This window comes from Sylvia atricapilla, chromosome 11 (genome assembly GCF_009819655.1).
Source record: "Sylvia atricapilla isolate bSylAtr1 chromosome 11, bSylAtr1.pri, whole genome shotgun sequence".
Lineage (NCBI taxonomy): Eukaryota > Metazoa > Chordata > Aves > Passeriformes > Sylviidae > Sylvia > Sylvia atricapilla.
In genome coordinates this window covers 7,959,696-7,978,352 of record NC_089150.1, presented here as the reverse complement: position 1 = coordinate 7,978,352, position 18,657 = coordinate 7,959,696, and the positions used below count along the sequence as shown (strand labels likewise).

General features: G+C 39.9%; 1 protein-coding gene across 1 annotated transcript in view; it reads left to right on the top strand.

Annotated features, from left to right (window-relative positions):
* PTPRG (protein tyrosine phosphatase receptor type G) overlaps positions 1-18,657 on the top strand; it is a 394,882-nt gene that overhangs the window by 191,418 nt on the left and 184,807 nt on the right. Inside the window, exon 3 of the mRNA XM_066326515.1 lies at positions 16,914-17,093. Coding sequence (XP_066182612.1) covers positions 16,914-17,093 — 180 coding nt within the window. The remainder of the gene's footprint in view (positions 1-16,913; positions 17,094-18,657) is intronic.

Below are 18,657 nucleotides of genomic sequence, written 5' to 3'. Positions count from 1 at the left end.
GGCTCTGTTTACATTTTTTACCCTCTTTAATTTGTCTTCTCTGGCCACCTTAGAACATAAACCTGCTTTACCTGCAGGGCTGGAGCTGGGACTTTCATCTGAAATAATGACTTAATGCCAGGCAAGGGAGATGTCCTGCTCTGAGGGCAGATGCCTGTAAAGTGTGGATTTCATTCTTTGCCTTTTAATCTAACAAATGTTGAGAACCAGCTTTTGGTAGGCCGGAGGTTTATGGCATTCCTTTTTCGAATAATTTAAACTACCATATTTTGAAACATCTAAGCAGTAGCCATCAAAGTAGAAAGGAGCCCTCCACTAAGTGGTTCAGTGGGAAACAGCTTGGAATTGAAATGGCCCGAAGGGGTGAGGCAGCACTGCCAGGTCTGGGAGTTTATTGTTGGCTTCATAGTATTTGGTGTTTTTCTTTAAGTCACAGCTGCTGGAGTCTTATAATAAGAGGAAAATTCATCAGCTCCGTGTAAAAAGGCAGCAGTGGTTATGGGAGAGGAACTTGAATATCTATTCCAGGTATTGCAGACTGGGGGGAAAAAATGGAAAAAACCTCCCAGAACATTTTGGTCATATTTTTGTGATTAAATATCAACTTTTGGAGATGAAATGCATAGTGGGATTACAAATGCTGTAAACAAAGAGACCAGTTCTCCATCCAAGGTGATCCCTTTTTCTTCCCAATGTGTGGCTACAGCCCCTGTGCAGGACCATGGCTCTGTGTGATGTATGGGCTAAGAGGAAAAGCCCCTGCAGGGGTAGTTTTAACACATCATATTGGTTTTTTAGGTTGGTTTGTTTCTTTGTTAGTTTTTATTTTAGAAGCAAACACATCTTTTCATATGGATTAAGAAAAATTAATCCTAACGTTTTGTTGAACCATGTTGCCACAATCATAGTCAGAGCTAAATCAAGGTAGAGATGTGAGAGAAATGGAAGTAAATCCTGTGGTTACTTAGTTTTCTTTTAAAAAATTCTTAACAGTTTAGAACTGAATTTGTAGAAGCATTTTTAAATAAACTCTGACATGTTTGCTTTAGGACCTTATTTAGCAAAGCACTTTAGTAAATACATAATGTGAAGCCCATGAATGATATTGTATCTGTGCAATGGATAGAGCACAAAAGTGAGTGCTCAGTGTCCAAGATATGAGGAGCCCTTGAACTGGAACTGTTCACACAATTCAAGTTAAACATTTGCTGAAAAGACATTGGATTATTCAGCTATTTAAAGTAAAGCATGTGCTTAAGTACTCTGCTGAATCAGAGCCTATAAAAAGAAATGTTCACAAAAACATGTGAATGCTGAAAATGGAAACTAATGTCTAGTTAGCTGATATTGTGTGGCTGCACAAGTGAGCTAAAGCTGGGTAGACCACTGTTGGCTGGGTTAGCTCTGTGCCTCTCACATCCAAGCTCCAAGCTGTGAGCTTTTACTCAGGAGTGTTTGTGCTGGCTGCCTGGGGTGAGTAAAACTGAAGTCTATTCTAGAACAATAAATCCACTGCTTAGTTTGCAAGTCATCATACCAGGAGCATTATGCTTCATGATATGCGTGCTATAAAATGCAAGGCTTCTCTGAACCACTTAATCGAGGCATAAACTGGAGCTGTGAGGTAAACTCTGGAGGCTGAGTGTGAGTAAAGATCAATAAGATGTGTCTCAATAACTCTTAAATTAATAAACTTCTAGTACTGATTTACTAGCTTCTCTGTGTTAGTGGAGTTGTAAGTGGTTACATCCAGAATTTACTTCAGAATAAGCCCTGCTTGCATTTTTGCTGCTGTGAAAACCTGAAAAGACCAGTGAGACCAGAAGTAAAAGATAGTTGGTATCCGTCACTGATAGCTAAAAAGAGACATGAAAGCATTGGTGCAACCACTCTCACAAAGTTTAACTATTTGCATGAGCTTCTGTCCCTTAGAAAATTAACTCCTCTCAAAGGTGTGCCCCAGGCTGTGTTTCTGAGAGCTTGTACAGGACATCACAACTGAGGAAGAAACAAGAGTGCTGTATGTGCTTTTAAAGCAGTTTCTGAAAAAGACGTGGAGAAAATACAAATAATTGCTATTTTACCAGAAAAAAACCCCAACAAAACCCACCCACCTTTTTTATTGTTAGATAGTATGAAGGTTATGATGTCATCTAGAGTGTAGGTGTCACCTCCATTCTGAGATAAATAGCATTCCAGGGATTTTCATTTGCTTATAAAAACAATGAAAGTGGCTCCGAGCCAAGCACTGAAAGGTGTTTGGCCCTTGGACACCTGAGTGAATCCAGGTGTATGAGCCCAGCTCCTGCTGTTGATGGGTTTGGTTTCTTTTCTTATTTCCCCTGGATTAGATTCTTTTTTGCATTTGTCAATAAAGTCAGGTACTCTGGAGTACTGCCAGGATCAGGTGCTCAAAGGTAGTGAGACTGACCAAAACAAATCAGGGGAGATTGAAAAGAGATAATAATTCTAAGGTTCTCATTTACCTTCTGGGGCCTGGACCTTTTCTTTTTGTGTGTGTGTGCGTGTGTGTGTGTTTCCAGATTTTCCTCTGAAACCACAGAGTCTGGAAAATTTCTAGTTTAAAATGCTGGACATAATTCATTCTCATGAGACCAAGACTTCAGTCTCTTGAGCCCACCAACTATAGCCTTAATAAAGTCATTAAATTGCTTAAGACATGCTGTATAATCAGGAAGGTTGTGTTTAATTATATATTTTACTCCTTGTTCCCAAATACTGCTTCTGCAATTGCCTTAAAGTACTTTGAATACTCCTAACTTATTCCCATACATTTGTACTGGAAAGAAATTCCAGTCATGGATTGAAATCTATTTTGTATTTTACTCTGAGCAAAATAAAACCAGAAAGTCTGTCTGCTCCTCAAAAGGCTCCTCCTGGATTCAGTGTAAGGTCATGGATACCGCAGGAATACAAACAAGTGCAACAGTGCATTGCTCAGTATTGCAGGAATTGATCTTGGCCCCACAGTGAGCCAGTCAGAATCTGGATTTTTGTAGATGGAACTAATAAGGGTTGACCTGAAGGAAGAAAACTTTTTTTGAGTGTTTGTGTGTGGTGCTTAGGCTGGATCTGTTGATCTGTCTCCCCTCCTCCATTGCTTTTTGGAGGCTGCAAGTCCTTGACAAATTCCATCAGAGCTGAAAGAAAGAATCTAGGCTTTTGGAGGATATCTGTGATTTAGGAGAGACAGGATTCCTTTACACAGCTCTGATCCAAGAAATATCCTCTAATGAAGGCAGTGGAGGGCTCTGTTTGGGTCTATTCAGGGTTCTCATTGACTCTCCAGCCTGGCTGACTTCTCTGAACGAGAGTTCTGGGCAGTGTGTGACCTTCTCTCTGGAGAAAACTTGTCTGACATGACTGCCTGGATTGAGAAGTCTGCATCTCCATCAAGGGAAAACGCTGTATCCTGAAGATCACCCGCAGTCTGCCCCTGAAAGGCAAAAAAGGACTGGGCTGGACATTTGGTGAGCTCAGTGTAAGAAGTAAGCTGCAGATTGAAACTTGGAGAGCAATTAAATATGGTAACAACCTTTAAGAAACAAAACTAAGATGCCACACACAATGACTACTCATGATTTGAGTTCTTCAGTACTCAATGCCTCTCTGAACAAGGTGAAAACTGTTTTCAAGGCTCTGAGAGGTGGCTTTATGAAGTGTATTAACTCACGTTTGTATGCGTTATCCAACTGTTTCTTCTGGCATGAAAACCTGTTAGTTTTGACTGATACTGTGAGAGTGGAAAACCAAACAAAACCTGAGATTCCTTCCCCTGGAACCGAGCAAGCTTCAGCAGTCTTTTGGAAATATAACAAGAGTTTTCTTGATTAAGTGAACTGTTTACAGACCTGGGTAACTATCAAGAATGTCAGGGGTTTAAGTGAGATAATTTTTTTTTCAATGAAAATCAGAAAACACAAAATCTGCTTTCTATTCTGTGCATTAATATGCCAGTAAAGCAACTGGAAATACTGTTCAAGGAACATCTAGTTTGTAAATGAATAAGGATTTCAGGCCTGGAGTAGAGAATCTGTGCAAACTGTGCAGTGAAGGCTGCTCTGTTGGAATGTGTGGTTTTGCATAACAGGTGAACTGAAAATGATGGGTATGACAGGAGCTATATTTAAATGAGCCGAGTTGAAAGCAGTGCAAGAATAGAGGAAAATGATATACACAAATCACAGTGAATTCTGTCCTCCGCAGATCTATTTCTTTTGTCCCAAGCAAAAATTGCTGTGATGGAACATGAGGAATCAACTTTTGTGACCAAGTGAGTCGAAACAACAATCTGAGTTTGGCAAAGGTACATGCCTTGTGGTATGTGAAGGGGAAAGAAACAAATATCTTCTGGAAAAAAACTGAGGAAAAGAACAGTTACATTTTTCCAGGACTTCATAAAGACTTTTAAGGATTTTTTTCCTTATGTAGAAGGAAACTTCAAGATAACAATTTCCAGTGTTTTGGGTCAATACAGTCATTGAATTTCTGAAAGGTCAAAGCTGGAATGAAAAATACTGTGAATGGGTCTTTATACAACCAAGTTTCTGGGGTTTTGTCAAGTATTTTGTGCATATATTTTCAAGTTTCAGCTACTATTTGCTTAAAGGAGGGACCAGGAGAGTGTAGAGCAAGTGATGATGTTTTGTACAGCACTGGCTGGACTGCAGCAGCATGGTGTGAGGATCTCATGCTTCCCAGCCTCTGGTATTAGAAAAACATTGTGGTGATTAAAATGATAGTTTAGGGTATGTTGAAATCAGAGGAGAGCCCTACAAGGCTGCGGCATCTTTATATTCTCAAGGGAAAGTCCTGGTGTTCCCAAACTCAGTGCCAGTCTTGCCACATCAGTGACATCAGCCTACACTGAGCTCAGCCCAGTGTCCCCACACTGCTTCCTCCTCAGTCACCATCTCTTTGTACCTTACCTTTAAATACAGCACTAACTTTACTCCAGTTTTACTTCTTGACATTACTGAGGTGACTTAAATATTTCAAGTCATGTTCCTCAGTGGACTCATTAGGTGAAGCATACAGCAAATTTCATTTTTTTATTTAGGGAGTTTTCACTGCCATTTCTCCAGGGTTAAAAGCATTCATGCTTTAAATAGCAATTTATCTTTTTTTAAAATTTGCTGTAAAAGTCGAAATGCACTGTTTTCCCAGACGCCTGTAATCTCAGCCATGCTGCATTGAATTGAATTTCCTATTTGCATTGTTTGGTTTTTTTCCCCATTTTCTTTCATACCGTATGAATCCTGTGTCTGTCCTTGTTACATCAGGCTTCCACAAGGGACAATGAGGTTGATCTCCAAGCTTGTCCTTTCAGTGAGCATCTACTGCTTACCAGGTTTCCCCCCTAAAGAAATTTCCTACGTGTTGAGCAAAAATAGTAAAAATGATACCTTTTTTTTTGTTACCTCTGAAAAAGCTCCTGCTGGGATGGGCAGTGTGCTGTCTGTTAGCACTGTATCAGAAAGAGCTGCATTTTTCCTAAGTAGAGCTTTGTTATGAAGTTCATTTGACTGAAAATATTTTGCATGCTTAACTACCTGCTGGTGAATTTTTCTATGCCAAGTAATGTGTCAGGAGCTAGCGGAGCATAGTAAGTTAATTACTTGTGTGCATACTGTGAAGGAAAAGCAAACAGCAAGGCACCGGTGATACGAAGAATGAGACTTCATTTCAGTCACCAGAGATTGTGTTGTTAATGAATCCACTCAGTCAGCAGGGAATTGGTGGTGTAGATAAGCCCAGGTATGGCTGTGTACTGATAGGAAGATTAGTCCCTCAACCAAAACATTGTTTTTAGTGAGAGTTTGCTAATATTGAATAGTTTTTCAAAAGCACCGGTGAGATAAAGTAACAGCCTGAATAATTATGGCTGTCTGGAAAAGACATGATGATGCTGATGATCTTCTAATGTGCTCTGCAGACACCATATAAATCTGATATCTTACAGATTTCACAGTGAAGGGATACACTCCAGATGCCATTTGATGGTGTGTGTCTCCGTGGGCTGCCCAAATGCTGCTGTGAGTACAGAGCACAGGGAGGTGTGTTCAGAGCTGGCTGCTGCCCTCCCCACACCCAACAGTGAGGGGGTGAGAACACCTGCCTGGCTTCCGAGCATCCTTGGTGGCAGCAAGATGCTCCCATGGGAGGCTGCGGGAGCTGCAGGCAGTGGGGTGGAGGAACATTGCCCTTTACATTGCCCATGGGAAAATTCATCCTGGGAGCAGCTGCGTCCCAAAGCCTGCAAGCTGCGCTCTGGGGTGACCATCTCTAAATGAACAGCTCATGTGCTGCTGGAGCAAAGAACTTTCATCCCAGCTTTGGGATCTTTTGTGGTTTTTTTTTTTGTTGTTGTTGTTGTTGTTTTTATTTTTTTTTTTTTTTTTTTTTTTAACTTGGTGTTTGAATGTGCACCACAGGTGCTGTGGGAGTGAATCTCTTGCAGCGCTCACCCTGACTCCATCCATCACAGCAGCTCTTCGCTGCCAGCTCTCTGCAGCAGCTGCTTTTCCCCCAGAGCTGCTGCTCAGGTGTTTGTGTGCATTTCCCTGCCAAAGGCTAGTGCTGGCAGAAGGGAAGGGGTCTGGGGCAGGAGAGGGGCTGCTGCCAGTGCCATTGTCCAGCACTGACAGGTTACCATCTAAAACTCATCTGGAGTGAAGGAGTACAAGTGAATAAAATCCACATTAGGAACATTAGGTCCCTTTCATGACTTTGATTTGTTGGGTTTTTTGGCTTGGTATGGTTTTGGGGTTGGGTGGTTGGGTTTTTTTTTTTTTGTTTTTTTTTTTTTTTTTTTTTTTTTGTTTTTTTTTTTGTTTTTTTTTTTTTTTTTTTGGTGGGTTTTTTTAGTCATTTTTTCCTAACTCCGAACTTTCCTGTTTGAAAACTAAAGCTGGTTTGGAACAGTTTAAGCCATGTAGTGTAACATACTGGAAATGACAGATATAGAACAAAAATGAGAAAACTGGTTGTAAATGTTCTCTGTCAGCCACAGAAGCAGTGCCTTCTGATGGAGTACCTCAGGCTGGACACTGTAGCTGCTTATTGTCTTCCTATTCATTCCTCTTAAATTAATGGTAGAAACATAGACTGAATGTTAATAGAAGTTGAGGGCAGGGTTCACTGTGTGTCATTAAGTAAAAGCTAGCAATCTCCCAGCAACTCTCCTGGGAGCTATTTTACTGGTGAATATTAGTGAAAGGGACAGCTGGATTGAGAAGGCTCTTGGAACAGAGATGCCATTAAGAACTTATCTGGGCAAAAGTTGATTTTCACCTAAAAAGGCAATATCGTGGCAAAGCCAGTATTTGTTGAGATTTGATGAGTGATTTTGGGGGCTGTAGTGTTTTCTGTGATTGAACTGTGAGGTTCCTAATCTGGTGGCTGTCTCTGGTCAGGTTAGGATCAACAAGGGGTTTTGAAAAGCTGAGGGTGACATGTTTCAACAGCAGATAATTTTATCTTCCTGGCTTTATTTTTTAAATCCACCCTTTGCTTAGGACACTTCTGTTTTTTGTGAACCTGAGAGAAAGCAACAAGTGAAAATCATTTTTGTAGTAGGTTTCCTTTGAAATGATGAGTACTTTCAGCAGTGCCTCTGGATAGGCTTTATTGATATCAGCCCTCCCTCCCTTTATTCCCTTTCTATATTGCTCTGTGCTCTCTGTGGGTCTTTTATTAACTTGCATCCTGCAAAAATTCAATAAAAATATACAGCTTTTTCCTGTCCTTCCTCCTCCTTTTCTTTTTTTTTTTTCCATGCTGGCTTTCAGAGACAGAGCTCGGGAGGGGGGGACTTCTTTGGTTAGTTACAAGGAACAGATGGGAATCAAGAAAAGGTACTTTCTGTTCCTGTACCCACCCAAATTGGAGGTAATTAAGTTACAGTGATGCATCATTTACGTTAGCAGTTCCTTTGGTGAGATCAAGCATATTAAGGGTACATGTGAGAAGTAATAGGACTCAAGTCTGTGGTGCTTTGAGAAATAACTAGAACTGGGTTTTTTCTAAATGTGTTTGCAGGTATTCTGGCACAAAGATTTGTAGTGGGCCAGTTGAGTTTTGCACAGCTTTTTATCTTTGTAGTTCTCTTCAAGTTCTGGGCAATCTTTGCAGCTGCTCTGATTGAGACAGGTGAATTTCTCCCTTTATAAAGGAAGGGAGTGAAATGGAGCATGTAGCTCCTGATGGTAGGAAGGAGACAGAGAAGCAAGATGGGAGTTTTAGATTTCCTGACGTAAATGTCATGGCTTATTACTGTCACTGTTGTTCAGTGTTCATGTCTGAGCCCCTGAGCAGGTTCAGCAGCACGGGAGCATTGATGCTTCAGTCAAGCCCTCAAACAACCCATGATCTCTGGTCCAAAAACCACAAAAGGGTTCCTGAGCCCATCGTGTCTCTTCTTGCACATTTTCTTCTTACCTCAGTACTCCTGCAGCCTGAGGTCTGTCTCGCACAGTCTCAGCTCAGCAAATGCTCCCAGGCTGCTCCTCAGTTTCAACTCCAGAACCCGTGGGGACTTTCACCTGCAGTGCAGGGTAAGATCACAGGCACAGAGTGGCAAGCTGGCTGCTTGTCTTCTGGGCTTTGCTTGCTCTGAGTGTTGGCAATGGTGGCTGTAATTAGCACTGAGCCAAATTCAAGTCCTCTTGCTTCTTTTTCTTTCAACAAAGTCTTGCTGAAGCCTCCAAAGCCTCCATCTGCATCCAACAACTCTTGAGTGGGAAAGTTTCTCGCCCAGTTTTTTCCTCTTGTTTGCTCAGATTTATTTTCTGAGAGCTTTGTTCACACAATGCTTTCTCCTTAGAGTAGCACAGATGGAACCATGGTTTACATCAACATTGCATGAGCTTATGCTTTTTCATATGTTTAATTCTATGAAACACCAGACTCATTTCTTCTTTTATCATTGCTGTCTGGAAGAAATTGAGTTTCTTTTCTTTCTCACAGGAAGGTTGATCACCTTTCTGGTGTGTTAGTGCCAGCTCTGGAAGATGGCCTTGGAGAAGAAAGCATGAAGCAACAAGGTGTTGCAGAGAAGGGGGAGGTTAGCCCAGGGGGATGCATCTGTTCAAGTTCGAGATGTTTTATATTGTGTTTGTCTTATACTGTTCAGTTTAAGCTTTTTGAGGAGGCAGCTGTTAGCTAGTGAGGTTTTGTAAGAATGGAGCCCCTCTTCTGCTCTATTGGGGCACTGCAGCAATATAAACAGCCCTCCTCTCAAGATCCATCATTATCCAGCTATTGCCCTGTAAATGAAAAAAAAGGATAGTTGAAAAGGGAGACCCTTCTCCAGAGAAATTTGGCCTGGATGTGACCTCTCCAATGCACCCATTACTGAAATCTGTGTCTTCCTCCCAGCAACACAAAGTGCTCTCACTGAGCTACTGCATTGATTCATAATACATCTTCATTCTGTAATTTCCATTAGGATTTATACTTTTTAAAATTATATTTAGGAAAAAATCTATTTTTATGTCGGTCCCTAATCTTCATAAGGCTTTACTGAACTAGTATAGGAATAGAAGAAAGGTAATTTACGATGCCTTCATATAAATTAATCTCCTGTTTTTTCCTTATATTGTAAGTTATCACCTCATTTATTATATGCAGCTCAGGGTGAGCAGTTTTTAAAAGGCCTCTGACAGTTATGAAATGAATGGTGTGAGATGTCAGATACATTTATTAAAAATGTAGAAAATTATAAAAAACAGAGGATGTAGATATACATTGTCTCAGTCACTTGCCACCAGTAGGCACTTTCAATACCACAATTTCTCCTCCCACTCAGTGAGTTCAGCATAATAATTTCATTGATATTGTTGTGCTCTGTGCTTAATATAAATAATTTTGAAATATTAGTTGTAAAATTCAACAGGTCATTAGGCAAGTCTATCTGGAGTTTATTGTGTGAGACACCCCTGAAAAAGCTTCAAACTATTTTGCCAGCACAGCTAAACTTAGTACCATTTTCACTTTTGTGTGGTGGTAAATTATTCAGCTCACAAATGCTAAAACTTGAAATGTTTATGGAAAAAGCTTGTTTTAGTAATTACACTTCACTTTTTTGTGAGCTTCCAGCAGCGTTAGTCCTAAGGTCCTGGTGTTTCCTAATGTTGGATATTTATCATACATTTGTGCCACTGGCAGGTTGATAGGTACAGTGGGAGTTTCATACAAGATCCATGGCAGATTCATACTTTTTTGAGGATAAAAATTGGGATGCAGAAAGTCTGTATATGAGTTGGGGGGGGATATATAATAAAAAGTCACTACATTTGTGGCTGCATAATCGAGAATAGTTCACTAAGGAATACAAAGGTTGAAAACATACATTAAAAACTTCGCCAAAGGTAATTGAAGGTTAGGAAGTTTAATTAAAAATCCAGCAATAACTGTAGCATCTGTGGATATGAAAATTTAAGGAGAACATGCACGTCACTCTGTCTTTCAGTTTAAAAGCTGCAGACATTATAGGATAGTTTATATTTAGGAGCGTGATTTAAAGCCTTTCTTTGCATCTGCCACATTCTGGCAGTGTGACAGCATCACTGACACCATCAGTTTTGGAGATCAGCTTTCCTTCCACAGCCCCATGGCTGGGCAGTGCTGGAGCTGTGGCTGTGGTGGCATCAGTGCTTCTGTGCTGCTGCTGCTGCTGGCTCAAAGGTTATCTAAATCCAACCCTTTTTTGTTCCATCTTCCTGTATGCAGTGTTTGTTCCAACAAGTGCTGGTTAAGATATGCCTTAGAGAGATTGTTCTGGGAGAAAGTTTCTTTCAGATTTTTTTGATTTCTCAGAAAACTGTCCCTGCTTGTTTACACCTCTCCCATGCCTTGCACACCTTCCCTGTACTGAGCTTTGCAGATTGCTTAAGACCTGTTTGTGTCTCAGCAAGCTCTTCAGGATCTTGCTCTTGGTATTCGGTCTCATTTTTCAAGCAGTAATTGGAATTTTCTGCAAGCACGAGTGTCTCATGTTAAACAGAGTGATGACAGAGAATAATAAAATGAAAAGCCCTTTTCCCCCAGGGCAGGAAATCTTTGTTCAAAGCAGCACTGTGAACTCTTAACTACAGGCTCTCCTTCTCCATCCCTTTGATTTTGGTATGCCATCACTTTAAAGCAAGACAGTATAATTTCAGCAACTTTTCCTCCTAATATAATGATTTAACAACCTGGTTGCTTTCTCTGCAATGGGAAGACCTCTGAAAGATGCTACTGATTTTTATCAAGGCTTTAGGGATTTTTAAACCTTTAGCTCTGCAGCCTCATGCTAAATCAATCAGCAAGAGATATGTCATTCAAATCATTCTTTTCGGCCTTGTATCTAAATGCAGTCTTTAGGCTTCATCCTACAGATTTCACTTTATTTCTGGTTCCCAGAAGCAGCCAGTCTGGATCTACAGGACGTGCCTTGCCTCCTGTCACTAATTTACGTGGCTTAAGCTCCTTCTCCAGTGCCTTCCTGGACTTACTGATACCTCTCCTTTTACATGGCAAACAGTGATGATGAGATCTTCTGGCATCAAGTAACAACTTCAGATTTTTTGTTCCCAAATAACAGAGAAGAGCCTCAGGACTGAGATTTCTGAAGGATCTTAAAATGCTTTTTTTCTGTAGTGAATTTCACTGGTATTTGTTTGTTTAAAACAAAATTTTCCTGTTTGAAAATCCAGCCTGCTACTGAAGTTCTTTACTTTGTAGCTGAGCAAGGGCACCTCTTCCTTGTTCTTTCTCTTTGTGGAAGAAAGGAACTCATTTGGTTTACTGCTGGTGACATTTCAGAGTTTCTTGAGATTTGGCTCGTGATGGAGCAGTTCAAGTAGGACAGAGACTTGGAGGCAGAGATTCAGATCTGTAAATCTAAAAGCTGGAATGGTTGGGCAGGTCACAGCTGCCTGTCCATGGAGAGGGAAGCATTCCCATTTATCCAGAGCCTGTAAAACTTTCAGAGGTTCTTACCCGCTGTGATCCTTGAAGTCTGTAGGCTGCCCCTCCTGAGCTGTGCAAGCAAAGGCTGGGACCTCTGGTTTCATTTGAAGAGGAAATACTAATCCATTCCATCAGTCCTTAATAACTGGTTGGATTTTGCCCTAAGAGAAACATGGAATTTTCTCCCATATTAAGATGATAGGATAGGATGTCTCCATGAAATGACCAAGCTAATTGCAGAAATGAGGGGATTTGATTGCTTTGCAATCATTATTACCATTTCCATTCAAAAATGAAAAGTAGAGAGGCATTGAGTACAGACAAAGATTTGTCAGAGGTAATTCTGTTAAAAAAAGAACAAAGAAGAGCAAATAATAAAAACCTTCAAAATTAATGCTCCTGAATGAGTTCTTTCCATGTCAGGCCTGACATGGAAAGAGAGAGAGAGATTTAAAATCACATTTTTGTAAAAATGTTTAGAAAACGAATGAAATTGGGAAAAAAAAGTTGATATTTCTACCTCTTTACAAATGAATGATGAAAATCACATTACTCAAAAATAGCTAATTTCTGTTAAACTATATCTCTGTAAAGGGATGTATGTTATACACCAGTTTATATCAGAGTAGCTGATGCATTAATTAAAAAGTTATGCAAAATCAAGGAAATGCCAATGTTTTTAATAACAGGTGTTTTAAAAGAAAAAACCTGTGGGAGAAAAACAAATATATTTGATTTTTTCTAAGTGGAGGTTTTTATACAAGCTTTAATTAGATTTTGGCAGAATACATTACTTTAATGGTTTTTCATTAATGAAGACTTCTCATTGCTTTGTACAGTAAAAAGAAGTAGTAATCTTGGACTATATTTAAGCAGCAGACAGTTTATTAAAAAACTGTTAAAGTTACTGCAGTCATTGACAGAATGATTTTGCACGAGAAAAGAATTTAGGAAGTGTCAGAAAATTTCAGAGAAGGATGAGTGATAACATCTCTGGCCTGAAGTGTGGGTTGAAATGTGTGTGAGACCCCACGTGTTGCTGAGCCCTCTGCTGACCCCAGCTCTCCTTCCAGCCTTGGGGGCCAGGGGCTCTTTTGTCCCTGATGTCAGCAGAGGAAAGTCCAAGCCCGCAGAGCCCTGGCTGCCACCTCAGTGTGACCCTGCTCCTGCTGCCTTTGGCTGATGTGGGTGGATCCAGCCCTCCTGCCCCACGGTGAGCCTGCTGGACCCAAGCCCAGGGTTTTCTGGAGGCAGGACTCTGACTTCAGTTCCTGAAGATGCCAAACATTATCAGTTATCATTCTTTCTGCGCTGCCTCTGCATCAAATATTCCAGGGCTAGGATGGGGCTGTCTGAAGTTTACCTTGGCCTGCAGGTTGTCCCACCAGCTCAGTGGAAATGTGTATTATTTATTAACCCAGGTGTGGGCTCTTAACTTGGTTTCTGAAAACCGAATTATCTCTCAGCCTTAAAAGGCCAACTCAAATTCATTTGAAATTTTATTTGATTTAAGCCACCGTGCTTACTGTTGGAAAAATGAAATACAAATAACCATAAGTTCCTGTGTTTCAGATGGGTAAATGTCACACACAGAATTACAGGATTTCTTTTTTTAACTAGGTTTAAGTGAAACAGAGTCTTTATTTAGTGTCATGTTTTTATTTAAAAGCATTTATTTAAAGTTCTAAAAAACAAAGAATTCAATAAAGCAAGACAGGTGTAACTGCAAATGATTAATGATATAATTCTCAGTACTTTATAAAGTGTCTAACACTGAAGAGATTTATACAGTGCAGAATGGCAATTGTGCTTTGATGGAAGGAATAGGTAATCAATATCTGCAAGCTTGGAAAAAGTGTTCTATTTCCTCCTCTAATGATATAGGGCTTTTTTTGCAAAGCAAGGATGTCTGAAGCATGAGACACTTGGAAGAAGAATTAATTTGAAATCTGTAGTGGAAGATCAGTTTTAATTGAAACTGCACTTGAATGTCCATGGAAAAAAACAGGCAGTTGGGCCTGAACCCTTCTGATGGCCACTGGGAATTCGTGAATCCCACTGCAGTATTCTTGGTTACATTTTATAGGTTGCTGAGTGCCTTTTTTTGTTAGTTCTTTCATTTTTTCTTTATTCTTTTTTTCTGGACAAGGGCTGTAATTTATTTAGTTTGGTTTCAAACTCGCAGGTTTTCCTCTCCCCTCCCTGTCCTGCCTTCCCCTTTCTGTGGTCACTGTTAAAGCTGGAGGATCCCCAGTTTTGCGCTGCTGGGAATGGAGATGTCGAGGTTGTGGCCTCTATATCTCTCTCAAGCTGCAACCATAATGGTGCAGGTCACGTTGCATGTAGTCATTTACCTATCAAAAAACTTGTGAAAGAAATTAATGCTGAGCCTATAACCATTTATAAAATCCTGGGCTAATTTTAACTAGCATGTCTTGAACCTCTAAATCGGAGCTTAGCCTTATGACTGTAATTTGTGATGTCAGGACTTGGAGTCACAGCACCAGCACTAAGTTGAGGTTTTGAATTGCTGAGAGAGTTTCATTGCATTAGATTTTTTTTTCTTTAATAATTCAGCATGATATGGAAACATTTTATGCATAGAAACTTATACTGTCACATGAAGAAAGGAGATTTGTTTTAAACTTTGTTTTGTTAGATTATAGATTTACAAGCAAGTGAAGCTACTGTGTTTATCGAAAGAGATTTATTGCTATTTAGTTAATTCAAGCAAGTGAAATTAATTTAAGGAAAAAAAGCAAACTTGTTTTTTACCATGAAACAAAGCCTTCAAAGGTCTGTGAAACACTACATTTGAGCAAGAGTCAACTCAGGTACCTAAGTCACTTGAGGTTTTAATTCAGCATGGTGGTTTGTTTGTTTACCCTTATGGCTTATTTTATTCATTTTGACAAGGCAGTTTTCACTGCAAATAGGTTGAGAGCTGGCTATACTTAAAATAAACAAACAAAAAAGAAAGAATTGTGACAAGATGCATGGAAGAAACCCTCCAGTCCCTGTTAAAATAAATCTGCCTACTTAAAAAAAGGGAAAAATTCCTCATTGACACCAGAATACTTAAAAAAGAAAAATTGGAGTGCACAGCTCCTTTTGAATGCACAGCTGAAACCACTGTGATAGCCTCTGTGGGCAGAGTGCTTTTGAAAAGCTCACCCCTTGTTTATAATAAAGCCAAAAAATGAGAGCTGGTGGGTTTGATTATGTGTAGTGTTAAATATTTAAAGCAAATTCCCAAATTTCATGGGGTAGATGCAAGGTTATATGTAAAGTAAATCTGAATTTTCAATTAACTCACTACAAACCAATTACTAAGAGCATCCTGATTGTGGAAAAATAATGTTTTTGAGTGGAAGGCATTTGGTTTCCCCCATGCAGGGGTTCTAATTGTTCTGTTCTCCTTGGTTGTGGTACATTGGGAAGTAAGGGAAAGCAGTTCTTGCTAACAATGTCAGTTGAACCCCAAGATAAACAAAACTGATTTTTAACTTGGACAGATGATGTAAATGATTTTTAAATAATGCTGCAATTTTACCTAATTGTACTTGCAAGTAAAATTTTCTTATAGTCGTCTGGGTATGAGGCAGCATTTGTGTGTGTTACACTCACATATTTTGTGAGTGTAGCAAAATCCTGTTATTGATTAAGTGTCCTGCATCAGCTCACAAGCAGAGACCACAAATGCACTTCACAACTAGACAGATAAAAACCAGGGGCCAAAGAAATTTGTCTTCCCTACTGTTGGGTTTGGATGACACTAATTGAATACACATATTCAAAGATGTAAGAACTGCACATTGGTGGCTGCCTAGCAAGCAAACCTGCTGCCTGTGTGGTTCAGAGGTGTGACACAGGCGTCACATCAGGACTCTGAGGAGAGCAGAATTCAGCTCTGGGTTGTAACTTGGTTTTGGTAGTTGAGCTTGGGCAAATTGCTTCCCTTCTCAGCCATCAATTTCCCTGTCTTTGCATGAGAATAAGGTAGCTGATTCCTACTGTAAAGCCCTTGAAGAACTGTAAGCAACAAGTGCTTTACAAGAAATCTGTGCTGTTATTTCAGGAGCTGAAACCATTGTTTGCACTCATAGGAAGATAAGTTCTCAGTCTCTGTTAATACAACTTAAGAATTGGAGAGAGAGGTAATAAAAACAATGTGAAATTCATTTTAGATCCTCCTAAGTGTGGTGCTGAGGGTCCCTAGTGTTCTGGTACATCTCGGGCTGGTATATGGTGTGGATGAGAAGGTCTTTGCCTCAAACCGTTCATTTTTTCATGTTATGTTAATTGTTCATCAAAAATAGAAAATCCATGTAAGAATAGCAACAAAAGACATTTGCTGTATATTCCTGACAGGTCATTGTCATGTTTAATTCTTCCAGAGTAATTTATTTTCCATTGTTATTTTCTTCAAATTTACTAACATACATTTAGTTTAATTCTTTCTTCTAGTCTTTTCTAGCTTCAAAACCTCCAAAGAAATGAGATCATTAATAAAGATCATATTATCTAAGCATAGTATTGCTAGAACACAAGTTAATGTGTGTCTGCTACATTATATGTCCATAATGAAAGGATAAACTATACTGTAATATATTAAGGCTGGACCTTTAGGGGAGTTCCTGGAGCAACATGGTAATTGATAACATATGCACGAGAGGAGCTTGGGAACTGCAGAAGGTTTTAAAGAATAGTTGTTTTTCAAAAAGGCCATTGTTCATTACTGCCAGAGGCGAAGCTGGAACAGAGCACAAAGCCAAAGGATTTCAGTCTCCTCGTACCTCTGCAAGTCTTAACCTCTTTCAAACATGGGAATTGTCACTGTGGTGGAGTTACCTGGGGAGCTTAAGTCCTTCAGTCTCACACTTAGGAGTTATCCAGCACTGATGAGGCACTGGGACATTGACACTGGTGTATTTTCACAGGTACCTATGGTCCTGAGCACTGGGTGACTTCCAGTGAGAAGTGTGGGGGGCCTCACCAGTCTCCCATAGACATCGTAGACCACCTGGCCCACGTCGGAGATGAGTACCAAGAGCTGCAGCTGGATGGTTTCGACAATGAGTCTTCAAACAAGACTTGGATGAAAAACACAGGAAAAACAGGTATGTTCTCTTCTAATTGTCTCCATAACCTGACTGCAGTCAATTAAAAATTCATGCCGTGTTCCACCCTCCTTCTTTTTCATTGTTCTGTTGTTTGGGTTTTTTGTCTTTTTTTTTTTTTAATGTAATTTTCAGTAGAAGCCACCTACCTCTGCCTCTGCATTCTGTGCAGAGCTAGTTCTGCAGATTGATTTTAAAGGGGTTTTTTAAGGGCTGCTTTTTTTGGTGGGTATTTTTTTGGTGGTGGTTTTTCTTTTTCTTTTTTTTTTTTTTTTTTTTTTTTTTTGTTCTCAGTCTAAACTAATTCTCTTGGTAGTCAGTTATTCCTCAGAATAAAAGGCAGTGTAAGAGTTTCAAGGTGTAACCTTGAATTATCAGCTTTGGGAGGCTCTAACACCTAATCCAAAAGAATGCTGAGATGCAGGGCTCAGGGGGAAGGAGAGGGGAAGTCTTAGAAATTGGAAGATTTTAGAGAAGAAAGAGCAATAACTGCTCAGAGTAGTGGGGGCTTATTAATGTGTTTCTGATATGATTATAGCACAGTGTTCTTCACTGAACTGAATCCCTTTCTGCTCTGTCTGTTCTGGCTTTTAGAGAAAAAAGAGCAGGCATGAGTACTGCTTATTTTTACCAAAACAGTTCAACGAAAGGTCAAGGTTGATTTATATGCAAAGCCTCATGCATTTGATTACTCTTTAATTCTAAAAACGTGAAAAGCAGAAATTATAAGGCCACCCTCTTCATTTGACAAGGTCAAGTATTTTTAGGGAATTGGATTAAACCACTAATTAATTCAATTTTATTTATTGGAAGTGTATTTTTATCTTTATTAACATCTGACATGCATTACTATAGTGCTCTCTGTACCATGTCCCCTGTCACAGGTCTGCTAGCTGGACCCAGGGCATGTACCTGCTCTGGAGTTGGTGGCTCAGCTGTGCACACAGTGTGACCTCAGATACACCCATCAACTCCAGGGCACTTCACATCCGAGCCATGGCCTGGAGTCCAGCAAGCGCCTCAGATCCAGCTCCAGCAGTTCAGGATTTTAGCAGGAGTTACTGCCCCTCAGATGAAAAGGAGTGGCAGATTGTGAGCCTGTTTTCTTTCACTGCAAAGCAAATCCAGTTAACATAAACCACCACCAAGCAAAGCTGGGGTTTTTGCTGCATTACTTGGGGGTTTTTTCCCCAGCTTCATTGACAAGTGCTCCTGTTTGCTTTGAAATCCTGACTTGGTTGACCTTGGTAGCAGCATGAGGTTCAAGCAAGGTTGAATGCTATGGAAATTTGGTGTTTAATTAATCTACTCATGTTATGCACCCTGCCCTTTATGGTCAGAGAGGCTGTTTGTGGTAATCAGCAATAAATGTAATTAGAAAGACTATGAAAAAGTGATGGTTCTATTCTTCTAAGAAGGATGTAACTGCTACCCATACATGTTACTATTGTGACATTGCTGCACACATAATAGGAAACCACGTTAGAATCATAGAATCATTTAGGTTGGAAAAGACCTTTAAGAACATTGATTCCAGTCATTAACCCAGCACTGCCACAGACAC